This window comes from Oryzias latipes, chromosome 21 (assembly GCF_053564925.1).
Source record: "Oryzias latipes strain Hd-rR chromosome 21, Olatipes_Hd-rR_3.1".
Classification (NCBI taxonomy): Eukaryota; Metazoa; Chordata; class Actinopteri; order Beloniformes; family Adrianichthyidae; genus Oryzias; species Oryzias latipes.
Genome location: NC_136257.1, coordinates 29,172,935 through 29,192,770, shown reverse-complemented (window position 1 = coordinate 29,192,770; position 19,836 = coordinate 29,172,935). Strand labels below are relative to the sequence as shown.

General features: G+C 41.7%; 1 protein-coding gene across 2 annotated transcripts in view; it reads right to left on the bottom strand.

Annotated features, from left to right (window-relative positions):
- The window catches only part of hdac4 (histone deacetylase 4), a 137,017-nt gene that overhangs the window by 29,763 nt on the left and 87,418 nt on the right, over positions 1-19,836 (bottom strand). For both annotated transcript variants that reach the window (XM_011489953.4, XM_078939464.1), the window contains 10 exons: positions 17,698-17,826; positions 16,980-17,086; positions 16,780-16,899; positions 15,392-15,605; positions 11,263-11,477; positions 7,271-7,537; positions 5,038-5,224; positions 4,808-4,941; positions 2,857-2,959; positions 1,631-1,677 (listed from right to left, as the gene is read on the bottom strand). In XM_011489953.4, the coding sequence (XP_011488255.1) occupies positions 1,631-1,677; positions 2,857-2,959; positions 4,808-4,941; positions 5,038-5,224; positions 7,271-7,537; positions 11,263-11,477; positions 15,392-15,605; positions 16,780-16,899; positions 16,980-17,086; positions 17,698-17,826 (1,523 nt within the window). The remainder of the gene's footprint in view (positions 1-1,630; positions 1,678-2,856; positions 2,960-4,807; positions 4,942-5,037; positions 5,225-7,270; positions 7,538-11,262; positions 11,478-15,391; positions 15,606-16,779; positions 16,900-16,979; positions 17,087-17,697; positions 17,827-19,836) is intronic.

Sequence of the window (19,836 nt, the reverse complement as noted above, 5' to 3'; positions counted from 1 at the left end):
AACACAGAGCATCCCAACAGTAACAAAAATGCATCTGTTTTTCAGTTTATTGTGTTCAAAGCTTTTCCATTCCGCCTGCATGCAAGTGTTGCGTTCGCTGCAGGGAAACCATTCGACGGTCAAGCCTGATTAATGCCATGGCACGCCTGGCCTCCGGGCCCAATCACAACAGCCCATCCCACACGTGCACTCACGCCAAACAGACCCCAGTACTGTACATGATTGATTATGCACAGGACCGTGCAGTAATATACACACCCTCTGTGTGTGTGTGTGTGTGTGCGCATGGCAGAGACAGCAGGCAGATGGAGCGTGTGATAAACACAGAGCAGACGCTGGCAGAGGAAAAGACGAAAAAGCGCAGGTCTGGAAGTGTCAGCGTGTTTGAACTGCGCACATGTGCCGAGCCGCCGATGGCAGGGCCCCGGCGGGGCTTCGGCTGTAAACTCCGTCAACCGAGTGTCAGCCCGCCTTTTATCCGAGGTCGTGACCTCTGGGTTGATCGTCTGACCGGGTGGAGCATCAGCTAAAGCCGCCCGGTCCACCACTGCTCTGCCTGACAAGCACTGAACCTGCAGCTTTTCAGGCTTTCTCCTGGTTCCTCGGATGAAAATGATCCAGACAGGAGAAAAGGAAACATACCTTTTTTTCAACAAAGGAAAGACTAATAAGTTGGGTGTAGGAAGGCAGAGGTGGATGTGAAAAGTCCGGTTCACACTAGCAGGTCTTCTTGAGGACCTTTAATGGGATTAGAACTCCAGCGGGGTTCTGGGAGTGTTTGCGTGTGACTGTTGGAAGTAGAAAAGGGCGGGAATGTCCTGGTATGACGGAATGAAGGCTCTCCACAGGCTGACATCCTAATTTCAGCCCCTTTCCCTGCAACAGTGGGTGTGTGTGTGTGTTTGTGTGCTTATGACTTGTATGAAAGGAAGACAACAATTTGGCCTCATTTGGCTTTATAGAGACCAGAACCAGCAGCTCCAAACTCCTCTCTGGTCCTGAAGGTGTGGAGAGAGCCGGAGAGACAAGCTGCAGGTCTGGGAGAACAGCTTTTTGCAAAAACAAAAAGGCAAAATTCAACAAAGCAGGAACTCGTGCGAGATCGTCTGTTTGGAAGGCCGCTATTCTGATTTGATGCAACCGCTGAAATCAATGCCCTTGTGCACAAACATGTCCAAACACTGAGCTGTGCACACAAACACAGGCCGATGCTGTGCCTCACACAGTCACAGGCCTTCCAGCATCTGGTTCCAATTACCAAAACGGCGGAAAGGCGAGCAACAGCTTTTGTTGCCTCTGGTCCTTCGGGGGTGGCGTTTGTGTGTGTTTGTGTGTTGGTTTGGTGGAGCAAGAACAAATGGGAGCATTATTAAAGCAGGGAAAGAGTGGGCGAAGGCGACACAGTTGTTTCACTACAATTTGATGATGCAGAAACTATGCTCCAGATGGGTATTGATTAGATTAACGCACCGCTGTAAATGCAACAACAGGCCATTACGCCAATTTTCCAATGAACAAACCGGCGTGACTAACCGCCGCAGTTTGCGAGGAATATCACGCACAAAAGCGACAAATACTTGAACTAGACTGTGACTGTTTGACTTTGCAAACACAAAAAACAGCGACTTACCCCGATGCCTCCGCAGGGTAACCTCACGAACACGGGATTCACCGAACCTGAAGGGGGCGACACACAGGTCAGAAACACAGGAAGTGAAAAAAAGGTGAACGACCCCTAAAACTCGACATTTGACTTTCTGACCTTATCTAACAGCGAGAGTGCATGGGGGACGTTTGTATTTGATGAGGTGAAAGGAAAAAAATCCTCTCAACTTCCTTTTCCAGCTTTCCAAGGAAAAAAATCTACCTTGAAGGAAATCTTGTTTGGACAAAATCAATTTAAAAAAGTGTAATTCAACTGCTCACACGGGTTTTTACAGCTGTCAAAGGATGAACCCAAATGAGCATTTTATATAAAACGAATCTAAACTATCTTACTTCTAATTATTTTCCAAAAATTGCTAAAATCCTACTGATATGGGCCATGACATAAACCACAACGACTGGACCAAACATTTCTATTTGACTTAATTTGAATGAGCAGAAACATGGATGTTAAAGGCTCATTCCAATGAAAATAAGATACGATAAGATAAGATATTCTTTATTGATCCCACATTGGGGAAATTCAATTATGGTGTTTTTAACAGCATTTTATGAGTAAATCTTTATTTAAATTGGTGTGAATCAGGAGCAGACGAAAAATGCCATATGAAAAAGAACATCCAAAATTGCTCCGGGCCTTCAGGAACTAGAAGGGGGAAAGGGGAGGGGTTTCTCAGGGCCAACAGTCCCGCCCACAATTTAGAGGTGAATTTCCAATGAACTCCTGCCGCTCTGCAGAAACTATGTCCTAGAAAACCACACAGGTTTTTTGATTTGGGCTAAAATCGCAAAATAATAATAATAATAATAATAAAAAGTCCACTGGGAGCGCTTTGAAAATAAATCAAAAGATTATGGGAGTGGGATTTTCATGTCTCCTGGTTTGTCTTGTCATTTTGTTTTTACATTTTATTGTATTTTATGCACAGCACTTTGAATGACATATGTTGTTGAAAAAGTGCTATATAAATAAAGGTTGATTTGATTTGATTTGATTTGATTAAAGTAGACTCTTCCAGCGGGACGACTTGCAGACTTGCTGGGGTTTACATGATGATGAGTTTGAGGGTGCAGGCTCACGGCAGTTTAGAAACTGCACAGTTTGGTGGTTTGAACAGAAATCTGTCCTGAATTTGGAGGAGAAAGGCACATCTGGAACAAACGTGTGTGTTTTTTTAATGCATGTCTTACAGTCTAGTCTCTGTCTCAGAGGGTTGGTTCCGTACAGCTGGACGTGGGCTTCAGAGTGCACCGTTTGCAGCTCCTCTGGAGAAGCTTTCCTTCCACGGATGACCTAGAGAAACAGAGCAGATGCAGGAAATTTCAATATTTTATTTTGTTTTGGTAAAAAAACACAGATAAGTGAAGTTAAAGGGAAAAGAGTCATAGTAAAAAAAGGTGATATTTGAAGTTAAATGAACATAAAGAACTTAAGGTAAACAAAAAGCAAAAATGTAAGTATGAAGATTCACAATAATAGAATAACACTGCCCTCTATTGATTATTTTGGTTAACTGCAACTAAAAAATAAACCAAATTGCTGGTAAAAACAAATTACAGCAGTTTATTTTTATTAAAAAGTAAAGTAAAATGTAAACTACGCTTTAAATTTTATTTTGAAAATTTCTATGTTTTTTAACAATGAAAGAAATATTTAAATAATTATTTTTTAAGATAAAAGCATTTTCTTTAAATGTTTATTAGGGCAGTACTGCTGCAATTGAGTTTTAATGTTTTTATGAACTGTAATTAATAACTGATCCAGTTTTGAGCTTCAGCTAAAAAGTAAGCTATTGTTGTTTTTCCAGATTGCGTTGATGTTCTCAGGGTGACTGAGGAATGGACTTTGTCTTTAGCAGGTCAAAATGAGAGTTTTCTCATCTGAGAAAAACGTTTCTCCTCTCTACTCCTTCAGCATTTGGATTCCTCTCTGTCATTTTTCTAAAGAGTGATCCTCTGGGGCGGGTTTTCCAGTTCTATAGACATAAGATCTACAGATCTGTGGCTCTTTGACATCATGTACTGCTGTGATCTTTGCGGGTTGGAGGTGTGGTGTGCATTCATGTGATCTTTACATCACATCTCAGAGGATGTTTTCCCGGTGCAAACAGAGGTTTTACCCAGGACTTGTTTTAAATTCATTACAACAAGCATCCCGGTGCAAACAGTCATTGTTACTGTCAGTAAGTAAAAGTGGGCGTAGCTCTCTTTGTGACCATGACACACCCCTAACACAACAAAGTGTCTCAGTTCTTTGATGGGGAAATTTGATTTTTGGCAGTAAAACAGTCAAAATGTTAATTCAATTTAGCGGTTCAAAAGGAGGGAGGTGGTAAAAACATTTATTTAACGCTTTTTTTCCAGTTTAGCCTTCATCCATTAGAACAGGGGTGCCAAATACGTCGAAAGACTTTGGGTAGATTGCGGGCAATCAAAATAAAACAACAAAAAATTAAGATATTTTTTGGGGAAAAATCCTGTCTGCCAATCGACATCCATCCCGTTGAACCTGTCACTTCTTTGACATGCAGAAGCAACAATCCAACATCCTCTAATATACGTTACTGCACATGCATGTTCCCACTAAACCAAGCACTCCGCTCCGCTAGCAGATGAGGAGTTTCTCTTCCTCCTAAACTTCTGAAAGGTGTGAGCGTTCAGAGACTCCTAACCCTGGATGTAGCTGCTAATGCGCCTTATTTTTTTCTCAACAGTCACTCAAAAAAAAAAAAAACCTCGAACGGAACGTCTCCGATGACATGACAGCTACAAACATGGAGGTCCAACTAAACAAGCTGTTGAAGGAAAAATGAAAGAGGGAACCCTTTATCAGGTTGTCCTCCAACATGTTCACCTAAATTTATCAAGTTCACAGTAAAATCTGCTGTAATGAATACATCTTCAAACTCTAATTTTATAATATTTGATTTGCATGTGTATATCTTTTGGATCTGGTTATTTCAAAAGTAGCACCCATGCCAAAAAGTGTGAGCACCCCTGCATTCATGAGTGTGTTCAAAATAGGTCCACATTTAAATTGCATAATTACAAGAAAATTGATGGCGATGGGATCCTTTTGCACGGCAAACATATTTCTGGAATTTTAAGGTTGTTTTGATGGAGTGAACTTATCTGGCCTTACCTCACAGTGTGCCCTGAGGCCCGTTTCCTGAAGCCGGGACCAGATGCTCTGAATGCGGCCGGCGTGTTCTGGATGAATCGTGGAGTTTCCACAGATGCACTGATGCTTCTGCATCAAAGAGTCATAAACCAGACCTGGAAAAGTCACAACATGTGAGTTTCTACACAACAAATCAATGAAATGTTGGTGCAAAGACAACCGTAACTTGCAACATTTAAATATATGCAGACCTGTCGTAAACCTGTGTTTGACTGGCGACTCCTGGACTGCCATGGGGAGAGAAGCAGAGGCTGGAGACGACTGCGTCCTGAACAAAGGACGCTTCCCAGCAAGGGTGCCTGGTAAGCTGGAGTCTTCTATAGTGGCCCGGTAGTTTCTAAGCTGGTGAATCCGTTGTTGCTCCAGAAGTAGGGTCTGCTGCTCTCATACAAAAATACACGAGGACAAACATGAAACAAGTGCAGTACTGATGCAAGCCAGCAGAGGGCGCTACATACTTGCAAGTTCCACCATCCAAAATCCATGTAGAAATAATCCTGACTTACTTTTAAAGACAATGCTGTTATATAACTGTAGGAACTGTTGGCTTGGTATTAATGGCCTTTTCTTTAATAAAGATCACATCGGTGAACTCATAATACAAATCTATATGGCATTAAAAATGTTTTAACAGAGACAGCTTTGCTCTAAGTGGATGTTTTAACCTCTTTCCACTGCTTCACTACTCTGATAGGTGTGTCTGGCCACACTGCAGCACGGGCGCTGTAGCTACGGGAGAGCTGAACACGGCTGAGCGCGCCGCAGAGATGGGTGGCACGAGGACACGGTGTCCCAAACGTGCGACAGCTGTAAAGATTAAAATACCTTTCAAAGAGGCAAATAGCACTAAACTGCAGGCGAACTTTGTTTTGTGATGCATGTTTTTGTACTCTGCTGTTACATGTGACAGGAATACAGAACATCACAGTCGGAATTCTGTCATAAACCAAGCCGATCAGTCCGTTTGGGGAACAGCTGGAGTTTCATGCAGTAGTTAAATGCTCCATCTGTCACTGCTACAGTTAGCACGACCACGATGTTTGTAAAGCTCTGAGACGCCATCAAATGGACTTGTTTTTGCCAGTTTGCACCATCAGGCATGTTAGTTCAAGACGATAAATCAGAAGAGAACCACATAAATGTGCATTTCCTGGAATATGCGTTGTCAATAATAGGTTTCCTGGGAAAAAAGGCAACAAAACATGATGACCATAAGACAAAAGAAAAACCGCTTATTTAAGTAAATGAACTACAGAAAATCTTAAATTGCACATTTTGTTGGACAAATCTAATATAAATTCTAAGCTTGTCAAATACATTTAAAGAATTCTAAAGAGCTTGTATGCAGAAATAAAAACTGCATAGTTATTTCCACATTAGCTAAACAAACTGTAGAGAATTATCAGCCTAATAGTATCAAAGCATTTTTATTAGAAAAAGAGAAATGCTAAAAAAAAGTTGGGCCAATTTAGTAGGTGGACTAAAATTTGCAGAATAATTTGAAGTAATGAAAATATAACCAATGAAATGCAACAATAGTTGAAGGAAAGCCTAAAAAAAGCTAACTGCTAATCTAATCGGGCTGCAGGACAGCTGAAATGAGCTAAAAACCTCGAAAGAATGCTTAAAGATAAGTGCTAAATAAGTTGAATAAGCATGAAAATGACTAGAATTAGTGGAAAACTGCCTTAAGTCCCACTCCAATCATCTTTTGATCTATTGTAAAATAGTTCCCAGTGGTCTTTTAATTACAATTATGCCGTTTTTAGCCAAAATAAAAAAAAACTACCAGTATGTTTTCTAGAACATATAAATTTGCCTCTGAGTTTTGGGCGGGACAATGGGCACAGAGCAACCTCGCATCAACTTCTCCTCTCCGTTGCTCTCAGTTTACAGGCTCTCCTGCTAGTTTACAGCCCCTCACACCCCTAACCTAACGTTCCCGGTACAACAAAAAAATGGCGAGCAGTGTTACAGCTCTGCAGCCATACAGATTTGAGCCAGATGCCAGCTCAGACATGGATCTAGTCGTCTACAAGTGGATGCAACAGAATGAGCGGAGCAGGGAGCTTTTTTTTGTTTGTATTTTTCAAACGTCATAATTTGAATAAAGAAATATTCAAAAAATGTCATTTTTGGGTCTTAATTTTCTGAATATAGATGTCCTCTGTCATGATGAAAATGCCACAAGAACATGCTGAAGACACCAAAAACATGATTTTTATCAGAGTGAGGCTTTAAGAGTCCGTACACAGTATGCTCAATTAGCTCATTAAATTGTAATTAAAGAACACGAATATAGACTAAATAAGATCAGCTCTGAAATTTGCTGAATAAAGCTAAAGGGCTTAGATACTCGTCCTACAAAGATGTTCTTCTGTTTAGAGGCATTAGATGATACCCCTGACCGTGATCTTCCATTACCTGTTTGAACAGGAAGTCCGGCTCCGAGTGCCTCTCCCTCTGCTCCCTTTCTTCCTGCTCTTCAGGATCTGGTGGCTCCTGCTTGATGGCCCTTAGCAACCTCGTCTCCTGCATCGGAGCAGAGGAAGGTGACGACGAAGATGAGGAAAGTCCCTGGTGCTCCCTGAGCTCCTCTTCCGTCTCCTCTGGGTGGCTCTGGTGTTGCCTGCCAGGCAATGATGCGCTGGAGCCCACAGCCGAGGCCGGATCACCAGGCTTGGACATGATCTGAGAGGACGGCATGGAGGAGCTCAGTCAGTCCAATACTTCGATTTTTTAAAACTTCAGGTATGCTTGAAGCAATGTACGTTTTCAGAGAGAAAGTTGATTACTGCTACAAAAAACCAAAAACAAATTACAAGGGAAGGAGAATCCCTTGAGCCCGTGAAAGAACAGCAATCATTGCCTCAGACAGTGACGCATGAGGCAAGACAACCGGCCTCTCTTTAACAGCTGTGTGTCCGCCAACAATGTTTTCATTCCAAAAATAGCTGCCTGGTTCAGGCTAAGTACAAAAACAATGTAAAAGACCTCAAGTTTAACCAAACAAAAGCAAACAACAAGCAGTTCCACTGATAAACCTGGTTTGCACTCTGGACTCAAGAAGCCAGAAATAAACTCATTTCTGACTTGGAGCTCACATACTCGACCGGACCTTTGGTGTTTACAGAAACGCTTGTTTATGATGCCTTTTCCTGGAGAAATCCACAAGAGGGCTCCCCAGATTGTATCAAAAAAATGTGCTATGAGACAATGATAATAAACATGAAGGAGGAGGTAGAGATGTACATCCTGACCCGAATGCAGAGTGACGTGAAACTTGAAGGAAAACAACAAAAAGCTGGATAATTTAACGACTCACCGATACAAACATCTTAAAACTAAAGGTTTCCCAAACAGACAGGATTGGTTGATACTTGAAATCCAGGACTTTTCAAAAAATAAAGTTCCTAAGAACTAAAAGGCAGCAATAATTCTTGCCCAATTCCTAATTAAAAGCATGTGCAGTTGTGTACTAATTTGCTTTTAAACCCCTGACAGGATCTCTGTGACTTTGTAATTTATATTGCAAAGTTGGCCCAGCGTGAACCTGTGGGTGAAAGGGAAAACCGAGCCGAGGGCAAGAGTGGAAAAGACAGGAGGAATCGTAGAGGGACGACCGGCGTAATCTTGTTGTGGCAGCTGCCCCTGTCGTTGTCGTCAAAGACCTCAACCTTGGTGTGCAGGTCATGATTGGATGGGACCACTGTTTGTGCACAGACACACACACACACACACACACAGACATGCACAAGCACACACTTGGCTGGCACACTGCCCAGGGAACAGTCCATTGACGTCAGAGAGCAGGCTCTTGCCTCATCCCAGTCCCCCTTCTCCAAACAAACTCAAAACACTCAACCCCTTCTGCTGCACCGTTTCTCACTGTTCCTTTCTTTTTTTGCGTTTTGTTCCCTCTCCCTCTTTTAATTCTCCTTTAAAAAGGAAATGAAGCATACAGGACCTAAATAAGCCTGGTAAATCAGTTGGAATGAGAGAAGCCTGGTGGGACGTCGAGTGGAAAGAGGATGTGATTGGGGACACAGATACCTGACACTTGTTGACTCGCTGCATCTGTGTCGCACACATGAACAGCCACCATGTCATGTGAGCAGGTCTTTGTACACACCTGACTGCTTCAGGTAGTAATCTGAGACTCTTGTGTGGAAATGTAACAGCACCGGGACTTTTACCTTCTTTCTTTCCATTCGTTTTGCCCCGATTTGCCAAAGGTTCCTGGATAATTCTTTTGTGTCAAAGCTCCACTTTCACTGCTGACTAAACTTAATTTAGTCTTTAGGTGAAGAAAAATGTCTTTTGCAAACTGATCTGCATGATGGTACCTGGAACTACAGGGAAACAGTACTATAAAGATTAGAAAATGTCTGTTCGTGTGCGCTAATTGCTCTGCCTAAGGCCACTTTATGAAATAATACCTCCAAACCATGAGTACCAACTACCTTTAGTGTTGAATAGCTGAGCTAATTTAGGCAGAACAAAAACTGAAATCATGAATCAAGTGCTTCATATTTTCAGTAAAATTCCCAATCATAGTGTAAAGTAAGTATTCATCAAAAAATGCCCCCATAGATAAATACCTAATTGGTTATTTTTAATAAGATTTATTATAATGCTAACGCCAAAAGGACATTATTAAATATTTGTGGTCAGGATCCCAAAAACTGAATTTATCACTCCCAGTTTGATTGCTTTCCTTGACTTTTCTGCAGCTCTGGCAAAAGCCGTCAACCTGTAAGAGATGAACTCTGCTCGATTGAGCAACACGGTTTTCTCTCTGACCTGAAGTCTGCCATTGCAGAGTCAAATTGGAGACAACATCCAGCATTTAGTCCGTGCCCGAGTCAGTTGTATAATGGTTCAGTGTGACCTGTGATGTGGCCACCAGTGTACGAACAACTCAGAGTAAGGCTGTTGTTGACTGTATATGAAACCCGGACTGAGTGACCCCTACCAAACAGGAAGCATCCACTGTTTCCAAGAAGCCAAAATGCCAAAAATGACTTTTTAAAATAAAAATCAGCTGAACGTGTGTCACGGATATCTAACAAGGTGAAGGCTGGGTTGACTACACAGGTGAGGGTTGGTGTAGTTCTGTGAATAAATGGATTATATCTAGATGATGGATCAGTGCAGTGACTGTATGAATAAAGACAGACTGATCATGTGACCCACTGAACAGTACTGAGCTCCCCTGAAAAGCCCAGTCTCTAGCTTTATAGTCGCCTCCATCTTGGCCTGGGACACAGTCATTGAACTTTAAAAAAAAGAAGGAAAAACAACTAATAAGAGCTTTTTCAGTTGATGGGAACAAATGGCTTAATATCTAATTCATTAGTGAACCGACCTGGCTCCAATTACTTTGTATTTTCAATTTAGTGGGAAGCTCAAATCTTGCCTCTTGGATCAATTCAGAATTTTGTTGAAAGAAAAACTCAATTTTTCTTAACTAACATAACGAAATGTGATTTCCTGAATCAAATAATCTGTTTATCTTTGTGCAAAATTGATTCCGACTTAACTTCAACACTTATTTACAGGAAAAAAGCATGTTCAGATTTCATTAAAACCAAAAATGAAGCTATATATAGGGTTTATTGTGTCCTAATGTTTAGACTGTGTTGTTAATGATGTTTATGCCTGGTAACCAGAGGAATGTCTGTTGTAAATGTGTTAATTAATATGCATCTACACAATGGCCTGCGATTTGAATCAATGCGTGAGTAAAGGAATTTTGTTTTACACATGTTCCATACATTGAAAATATCCAGTCAGAGCATCCATAATTAGAGGCGCCCATTGTTGATTTGTAAACATTCCTCTTTAATTGAAACTTTTCAACACAGATTGCAGTCGCAGCACGCTAACAACGTAATGTTTTCCTACAAAATAATACTCTGGGATTTGCAAGATCACAGTCACAAAAGTGATAAAGCCTCAGTTATGGTTATTGACGTGCAGATGTGGCTTTTCCCACCAAAAACAAAAAATAAAATTAAAAAAATCATGAAACTAAATCTGAGCCAGGACTTTAGAAAAGCAGTTTACAGGAGCAATTCAAAAGATAACAGACATCATCTGCTATATTTTCAACTGCAACAACTCCTTTCCTGGAAATGGAGAGAGTACCTCCATCACATGGCGAGCACACACTTCCACAGGGATGTGGTGAGTCATGATTCCTCTGTGAACATACATGGAGGCAGCTTCCTCCTGTTCAACGTTGCCAGGGCGACAGGAAGAAGCAGGGACACTTTGACACAAACATTGAAATCCGGGCTAAACTACTATAAATGTGAGGGAGACACGCATACGTTAACCCAGTCAGCAGGCAGATGAACCCTACCCTGCTAAATTTAACAAGCCTGCGTATCAGTGATAAGATATGGACATACCTTGCTGATGAGGTGCTGCTGCTGCTGTTGGAAAAGTTGTTTGTGCTTCTCCAGGAACTGCTGGTGTTGCTGCTGGACTACCAGCTGCTGCAGGGCCTGGGCTTGTCCGCATGGCTGCTGGGGCAGAGGGGCCGACTGGGTCCTCCCCAGGGGACGGTGGCCCCGCACCAGCTTGGATACAGTGGGGGACGGTAGTGGTAGTCCAGCCAGGCCGACTATAGCAAACACAAAACACTTTAAAGATCTGATCATCTTTTGATCGATTTAAAAGGGGTTTTAATTGTAATTATGCAGTTTTTAGCTAAAATTCAACAAAAAAAAACTTTTTCTAGGAAATAGTTTCAGCAGATCAGAAGGATTTCATTAGAAATTCTGCAGACCGCCCCCGCCCCCCCACAACCCTGTTGCTGAGAGCTCTCTGTTTCCACACTCTCCTACTAGCTTAACCTAACATTACTAGTGCAACAAAAATGGTGAGAAACATTGCGGCAATCCAGCTGTAAGGTTTTGAGCCTAATACCAGGTCGTACAAGGAAACAAAAGATGTACTGTTTTTTTCAGCATACAAGTTGCGTTTTTTTTTTGTCATAGCTTGGCCTCGGCAGGAATTGCAAGTGAATTTTTTTTTAAATAAATAGCAACAACGCTAGAAGGCACTGTAGGTGCGTGTATCAGTATTTGCTACCGACAGCAACGTAGAGAAACCGAGTTGTTCCAAAACGACACAGAGGATAAATAATTCAATGAGTTTAGTGATTTACAGGGATTTAAAGAGTTTAGTTGGCCTGTTTGCATGTTTTTTATGCTGTGGTTATCTGAATAATGGTTCATATGTCGCACAAATTTGCCAGACACTTTTTCAATTACTTCTATGTTTTATAAGACAAATACGGTTACATTTGTTAAGTGTCCATATATTCGGATCTATTGCTTTGATCTACTCTATTATTATGATTTATTTTTCAATATTAAATATCTGTTCTTGGTCCCATATTGATATGATATGATAATATTTTACTTTTGACATGTTTTGTCAAATACATTTCTCCCCAAAGTGCGACTTATGTGTATTTTTCTTCTTCTCTGTTTTGCATTTTTTTTTTGCCGTTTGTGACTTGTACTCCGGAGCAACTTATACAAGGTGTCTGCAGATTTACAGAAGGCAAATTTAAACATTTTTAGGACCTTTTTAAGAAAACATAAAATCAAACTTAAGGCCGCATAGGAAATAAAATTGACAGCTAGACTCTTGCTGTACACATTTGAATGCCGTGATACCCATTGTGCCAAATTCAAAAACGCCTCTCGACAAACTGTGCCAATGCTTCTTACGAATTTCCACTAACCCCGTTTTAACTAATGGGTGTAATCCCTATTTTAAGCCATTTTTACACGAATAGGCACTTTCCCATTTCCCTGCACCAACACGTTTGAGCTAAATAGCTACCTGTGGTTAACAATTTACAGTTCTCAACTGTATGACACAGCGCACCCTGGACATGTTTTTTTGAGTGACAGGGGGCCTTCTTGCTGTGAGGAAAGAGTGCTAACCACTGCGCCACTGTGCAGCTCATCTAATGACATTAAATGTAATAATTTTCCCTGTTATAGTCCGGAAAACTCAGTTCATGGACGTCTATAAGTGGATGCATATGAATGGAATGGAGCAAGGAGCTTGTGGCGCCCCAGACTTTTTTTAAGAGCATATTTTCGTCGGCTCCTGATTTACAACAATTTGAATAGAGAAATATTCAGAAATGCAATTTGAAGCTAAATTTTTCATGTCCTCCAACATCAGAAAAATGTTACGGGAACATGTTCAAAACACGATTTTCATCGGATCATCAGATATTCAAGGAGGGGGAACCATTTCCATGATGGATTATTAGAGCCGAAAGGACACGAAGAATACTTTTCACGTGAAGCTTTTGCAGAAATAATTGAGACCAAGCGAGAACACGTCTGAGAAAGAATGAATTTGGAAGAGTTTAGCAGCAAATGTGGTTCCGTCTGGGTGGAAAATAATGACTTGGCTGAAAGGAGCTTTGTAATGTCTTCAACATGGTGAAGTGAGGAGACGAAACCTATGAAACCAAGCTTAAGAGTTTGATGTAAATATGAGTGACAGGATGGCATGTTTCACAGACAAAAGCATCACTTTTTAACAGACACAACTAAGAATGGCTTGGAGTTAAATCTCAGTGGGCCGTCACCACCTGTGACTCAAAAAAGAATACCCAAATGGATTATTTGCCAAATGGAACCACTAAAATATGCACCAAAAACACGCAACAAAACGGGATTTACAGTTGTGCAAATCAATCGATCCCTCACAAAATTTACACTCACAAGGCTATGTCTGTGAGCAACAAGTGAGATTGTCCCAAAGTGTTTGCTTGCATTTTTCTGTTTTTACTTTTTCACTTTGCTACACAAAAGTAAAGCAAATGCTCCACGAGTCAGCCAAAACTTTTACAGCTAATTCTGTCTTTGAACTGTCAAAAAGTCGTTGCAGCTGCTGGTTTCAGTCAGAAAATCTGCTGTGGGGTTTGGCCACTTCAGAAACCAAATCTTTGGAGCCAAAATGTAAGAATGTGGAATTCCAAACCCTGATGTTGTGGGATTGCGACAAAATCCCAATGAAAACAGAACCATATTCTCACACATATTACACTGTGGAGCAGTGAAGCTACAACACGCCAGCTCACACTCCTCTGGTGTGTTTTCAAGCACAGAAAACATCAAGTGAAACATTTAAAACGCCAGTGAGAATTACATATTAGTTCTCTTCACAGATAAGCTCCTGTTCCTGAAGTAAAAAAAAAAAAAAACATAAAAAGGGGATTCATTGATGATTTTCCATAGGGATCACATGATCACAGATCACGTACTTTCAGACTAGGTCAGAATTAGATGTTGCATCTCGAGAAGGGATTTAATATTTATTTTCAGTATTTTCCTTATCATTTTGATTACAGATCTATTCAAGACTATTATTATAAATAAATAACCTGATAGAAGTCTGCAAATCATGAACGGATCACGACGTTTTACTGTGGTAAAGCGCAGCAGAATACGGCGCTAGTTTAAGCAGGAACAGTTCAGTAAAGTTAGCAAAGATTCTGGGCTCAGTAACCTTTTAAAAACATTTTAAACAGATGTCAAGTGTCTGTATTGGTTTGTCTCAACCCAAACAACAACCTACAAAGGCATTTCAAAAGAAACATTAAGATAATTTTGAAAATTTTTAATGAAAATTAGACAGGGAGACAGCTGTGAGACAATTGCCAAGGGACCGTCTACAAAGTGCAAGCTCCGGGGAAAAGTGATAATAAAAAAAAAATCATAATCCTAAAAAACAACCAAAACTAATTGACACGAGCTAGTCATTAATCGTTTCTTTCAACAAGGTCACTCTGCCAAATTTCTACTTATTCTTATTTTCCCAGGGACTACAGGTGGAAACAAGCTAAATTTGACATAACCCGGCATAAAACATCTTTTCACGTTTCACGTGATCAAAGTTCTTTTTGTCCCTTGTTTTAAATAACTGAAATAAACCTCTAAACACCAACGTCGTTTTTCAATGTTAGGAATTTTTAATGGAGATCCGAATCACGTGTGATAAAAACCTGTTCAGTAGCTCTGTAGACACCAACGCTACAGTCACCAAACTAAATCACATGACTGATGCTACTACTTAACAGAACTGATCTGTTTAAGTGTTACAAAAATAGGTTAATAAAATAAAATAGGGGTAAAACTTGGATCTGTTTATTAAATGTCTTACGAAAGTATCAAGGATCTGGGTATCGACAGATTCCCAAAATTGGAATCGGATCGGGGGCCAAAAATACCCGGTCAGGACATCCCTTGATCTCAGGCTTCTGGCTTCATTGAGAGCTCGTTCAGCTCTACAGTTGTGGCATTTGTAAAAATCTGTTTTTGCATCATTAGCGGATCAAAGACGAGATCATACCTGCAGGTTATTTAGAATCATGTATGCTCTCAAGACAAAGTCCACAGAAAAGAAGGAACAAAAAACTTTGAATCGAGAAAAGTGCAGATCTGAGGCGGCAAACAAACCAAACGTTTGATGTCCAAGCTGCAGAGGAAAATAACTACTGACCCATTGGACTGTGGCCCTGCTCCAACAGAACCACGTGTTGAAGGAGGGGGTTGTGACCAGCTGTGCCCCCTCCAGGCCCCTCCCTGTCCAGCGCTGAAGGTGCCAAGTAGGAAGGCAGGTGGGCGGTGGGAAGAAAAGGAGGAGTCAGTGGAATGCCCTGTTGCAACGCAGGCAGCGCCAGATGACTCTCGCCATCTTGGTGTCCCGACACCACCTACGAGGAGCGAGATGGAGACATGCCGAGGGTCAGATGTGACACGTGGGCAGCGAGATGGAGAGAGATGGAAAGAACGCTAGAGCAACTCTTAAGCCAAAAACAGGAAGGAGGGCAAAATAAAAAGCTCATGTTCCCTGAAGAAAGAGCTAAAATAAAACCTCGGACTGTCAGATTGGGTCACTATTTTGGTTAAAAAAAAAAAATCACATATTTCGCTGTAACAACTTAGATTTTAGCAAAGCTCAGAAAACACCACAAGCCTTCAGATAACAGAGAAGTCAACGCACAAAGGAAAATAAAAACACTTTTCCTCTGGCAAAAAACCCCCCTGCAGACCGTTTTTGTTAAAACACCTCATCCTTAGAAATCCTGAAACTGTACTTTAGTTATTTGTGTTAAAGACTGTATTTCAGCTGAGTTAGAGTAGGGATCCTAAAGCCAGGTCAGGCTCCAACCACACATTTTTATTGAAATACAAACCTAACAAACTGTAAATATTGTATTTTTTCTAAAAATGTTTCGCCATCTTGTTGCACTTCCTTCCTTCTTTGGTTCTTGCACCTTAATGTCTCAGACTGTCAAGCTGTTTAACAAGTGAATTTCCCAGTGGTTGGATCAATAAGGCTCATCTCTTATCTTAAACTCCTGTGTATGATCAATTCCGATGTTTGGATCTCATGTTTCACTACTTTTCAGACTTTGCCATACTGTAACTCTTCGACCGTTTACGTGAACAACGTGCATTAGCTGATTCTCGGACAAAAGCGACTTTTTATGTCAGCTTTGCAGCAATTTGCAATACTTTACTTTAATGCCGTTATTTTCCACAAAAGAAACAGTTGATCTGCGTTGACAACATAAGAATATAACTACTGTATATCATTGCATATCAGTGCTAAGCCGCTTTTCTCCGCTTCAGAAGCCGCTCGACTTAAGTTAATTGCGTCCATGGTTGATACGTTTCAGGAGTCAAAAGAATGTCGTCACTGGAGCTAAAGATCTGGTGTTAAAGGGTTAAACCTTTGATTAGAGTCGTTCCATTTTCTCTTGGGAACTAGAAAATTACAAGATACAAAACTTCTGCGGGTACATTTTTGGAGCATGTGCCACAAAGCAGAGACGGTGGTGGAGCTTTGGTGCACAGACCTCAGCACTGAGCAGGTGTACTCACAGCGCTGGCAGGCCCGGTGGCTGGCAGTCCTAAGGTGATGTTGGGCAGAGACGGTGAGGTGTAGAGAGACAGTTGGCTGACTGAACCCTCCCTTGCAGCCAACCTCTGAAGCAGAGAGGCCTGGCGACACAAACAGCGTGACACTACAGCACACGCTCACATGCACATGCAGAAACTGCAAGGAAAAGCTGACGGATTACCTCTCCATGGCTGCTGGAGATCGGGATCCCATTCTCGTTCGGGATGTTACTGGAGCTGTTGTTGGGGGAACTGGGGCCAGAGCCTGGTGCACTGTTGCATGCAGGTTCTGTCATAGTAAAAACAAAGAGACAATTTCTGATTAAAGAGTCGCATTTATTCATGTACTTAAAGATTACATATCAATAGAAATTTTATTTTAGTAAGTTCTCGTAGCACCTTCAATCATGCGTCCTTATAACATAACCCACAAAAAAATGTAAAGCTGTAGACTGTGGGAGAACTTTCCTGCTGTGGATAAACAGCTTTAACATTTACTTAAGTCCAACCCAAACTTCAGTTCTGTGTGAAGCACTCCTGCATAAAGGATTCGATTAGAGGGTAATAGTGCAAACACAATCATCAAAGCACTCATTACCAACATGCACATTCATTAGGAACAGTGACCACAGCACTTATCGGAGCCTTTTCAAGGTCGGGTACTGTGAATTTGCACACATTTCAGTATTAATGCAGTTTAAAAGGGTTGGATAGACATGGAATATTCACCAGTTTGATGAGCAGAAACTTGGCTTTTAAAGTGTTTATCTAAGCTTCTCGAAAGGCATAACATGGGAGGTTATGGGAATGTGTTTGCCTCAGGATGTTTCGAGATTCACTTGAGAAACTGCAGATTTTGGCTCCGCTCTGAATGCACTGACCCGGGCGAGGGTCACTGACCTGCCACATCCAGGGACCGCTTCTTGGCAGTGGTGATGAGTCCATCCTTCCTGCGGAGCAGAGGGCTGCTGCGGCGCTCCGCCACCTTCTGCTTTAGCCGGGAACGAAGCTTCAGGTTGGGCTCGGACGCTGACGGCACACAAAGAAGAGACACATTTGTTCAAGACAACGTCTAAAATATGCAACACAAAGGCTGTGAAACCATTTGAACTGCGAAGAAAACCTGCAAAAGTAACGATTGAGGAATCTATCAAGTCTAGTGCTGACGTTGAGTATCTGCTGGATATAATGCAAGTACAAACGCATCTTGCCGATTTATGCCTTGGTCAAAACTGCCCTTAAAGGGGTGGATGCGGGGTTGTCTGTGGGCCAAAGGTAGGAAAACCTGTGCATATGGCCTACAGGATATATCAAGGTCGTAGACCGCTCAGTGATCGCATAAAGTGAAAATGTTCGTGCACATTTGCTGTGAGCGACAGGTCATAGTGAACACTTATACACAGTCCTGTGGACTGTGCAAGGACCCCATGTCACCAGCACACTGTGTGCGCGCGACATTTGCGTGTGGACAGTAAGGAGCCAGCGTGCGTACCTAACTAACGACTACAGAGTGTGTCGTAAGGGCACTATATGACAGCATCACCCATGCATCAACTTTCATTATGTAAACCTCCGGATAACTTTACCACACAAACAGTCATGGGACCATTTTCATGATCTTCTTTGAAGTGGTCGAACAAACCTCAAGGGAGCTGAAAGACACACCTGCACTCCACTTAACCCCTTCAAGCCCAACTTTATTTCCAAATTTATCAAAAGATATTTCCAATGTTTGTTTTCTTTAAGGTGATTTTTAATTAGGTGGAGTCCTTGATTTATTGGTACAATGCAGATTAGCAACACACTGCATGAAGGGGTTAAGATACGTCTGCTCCTCTCTATGACCCCTCCATGAGACCGGACGACCCACAAACCGGCAGCACTCGTCCGGGTTAACTCTCTCTACGGGTGCTTGCGACTAAGGCTTAAAGTGCGACCCGAAACGTCACAGAAATAATGTAAAACTGAGGATATCTTTCATGGGATTTAGTGGGAACTTGTTGGGTAACATGCACACTCAGCTTTATGGGCCACAGATTGAGCAGCAGAACCATTATGTGGGAGTGGGAGGCATTCAAGTGGCAGTTTGTTGACATTTTTCTAATAATGCAACCTTTATATTCTGCTAATGAGCATTGCTTACAAACAAGACCCCCCCCCCCCAAAAAAAAAAAAAAAGTGTTGACGCGGATTTGTCTGAGGATGTTTTTCTTGGAAGAAAGCTGGTGAAGCTCCTTGGATTATTCTGGAAACGGTGTCGGGGACTTTCTTGACACTCTTTGCTGTTGTGTCTCGGTGCGGGACGATACCAAACACAGACAGTCCCCCCCCTCCCTCCCTCCCTCCCCCACGTGCTTCCCTCCGCTCACTCAGTTAAAGCAGGATGGTTGACCCAGAGCTGACCGAGTGCTCGTTCCATGACCTCGTATCAAACAGGCTATGCTACGTTCATTAGCCTCAGAGCAGGAGGTGGGGAGGTACAGCCAAGTGGAAGCCAGAGATTCTTTGTGTACAGTAGCGATTTATTCCGTATTAGAGGATTTATTCCGACTCATTAAAAAACAAAGGGATGCCCCCGGTTTTTATGTGCTTCAAAGAGGTACAAGCTCTCATTATACCTCTACGTGAGTGGGGATGAGAAAACCCACTGGGAATCTATTGTGCCCTCGACTTTTTCAAATGCACTCTTAATTTTAGGGGCAACGATGCAGCTGAACTTATGAAACTCAATTATTTTTAAAAAGGCCTTCCTCTAAGTGGAGGGCAGCGGTCCAAAGTCTTTGGTAAGAGGGTCGTGATCAAGCGGGGTAAAATGTTTTGCCCGGGTTAAACCGGGGCAGACTGGGGGAGATCAGTCATTTTTAGAAGTTTGACATTTTAACAAATTCTGAAAGCTTAAAAAGACTATAAAAAATGACAAAGTCAAACGTCAGTCATTTTCTGATCTAATTTAAAATGTTCCCGGTGGTCTTTTAATTATAATTATGGCTTTTTTCACCAAAATGTAAGAAAAAAACATGTTGTTTTCTAGGATATCAT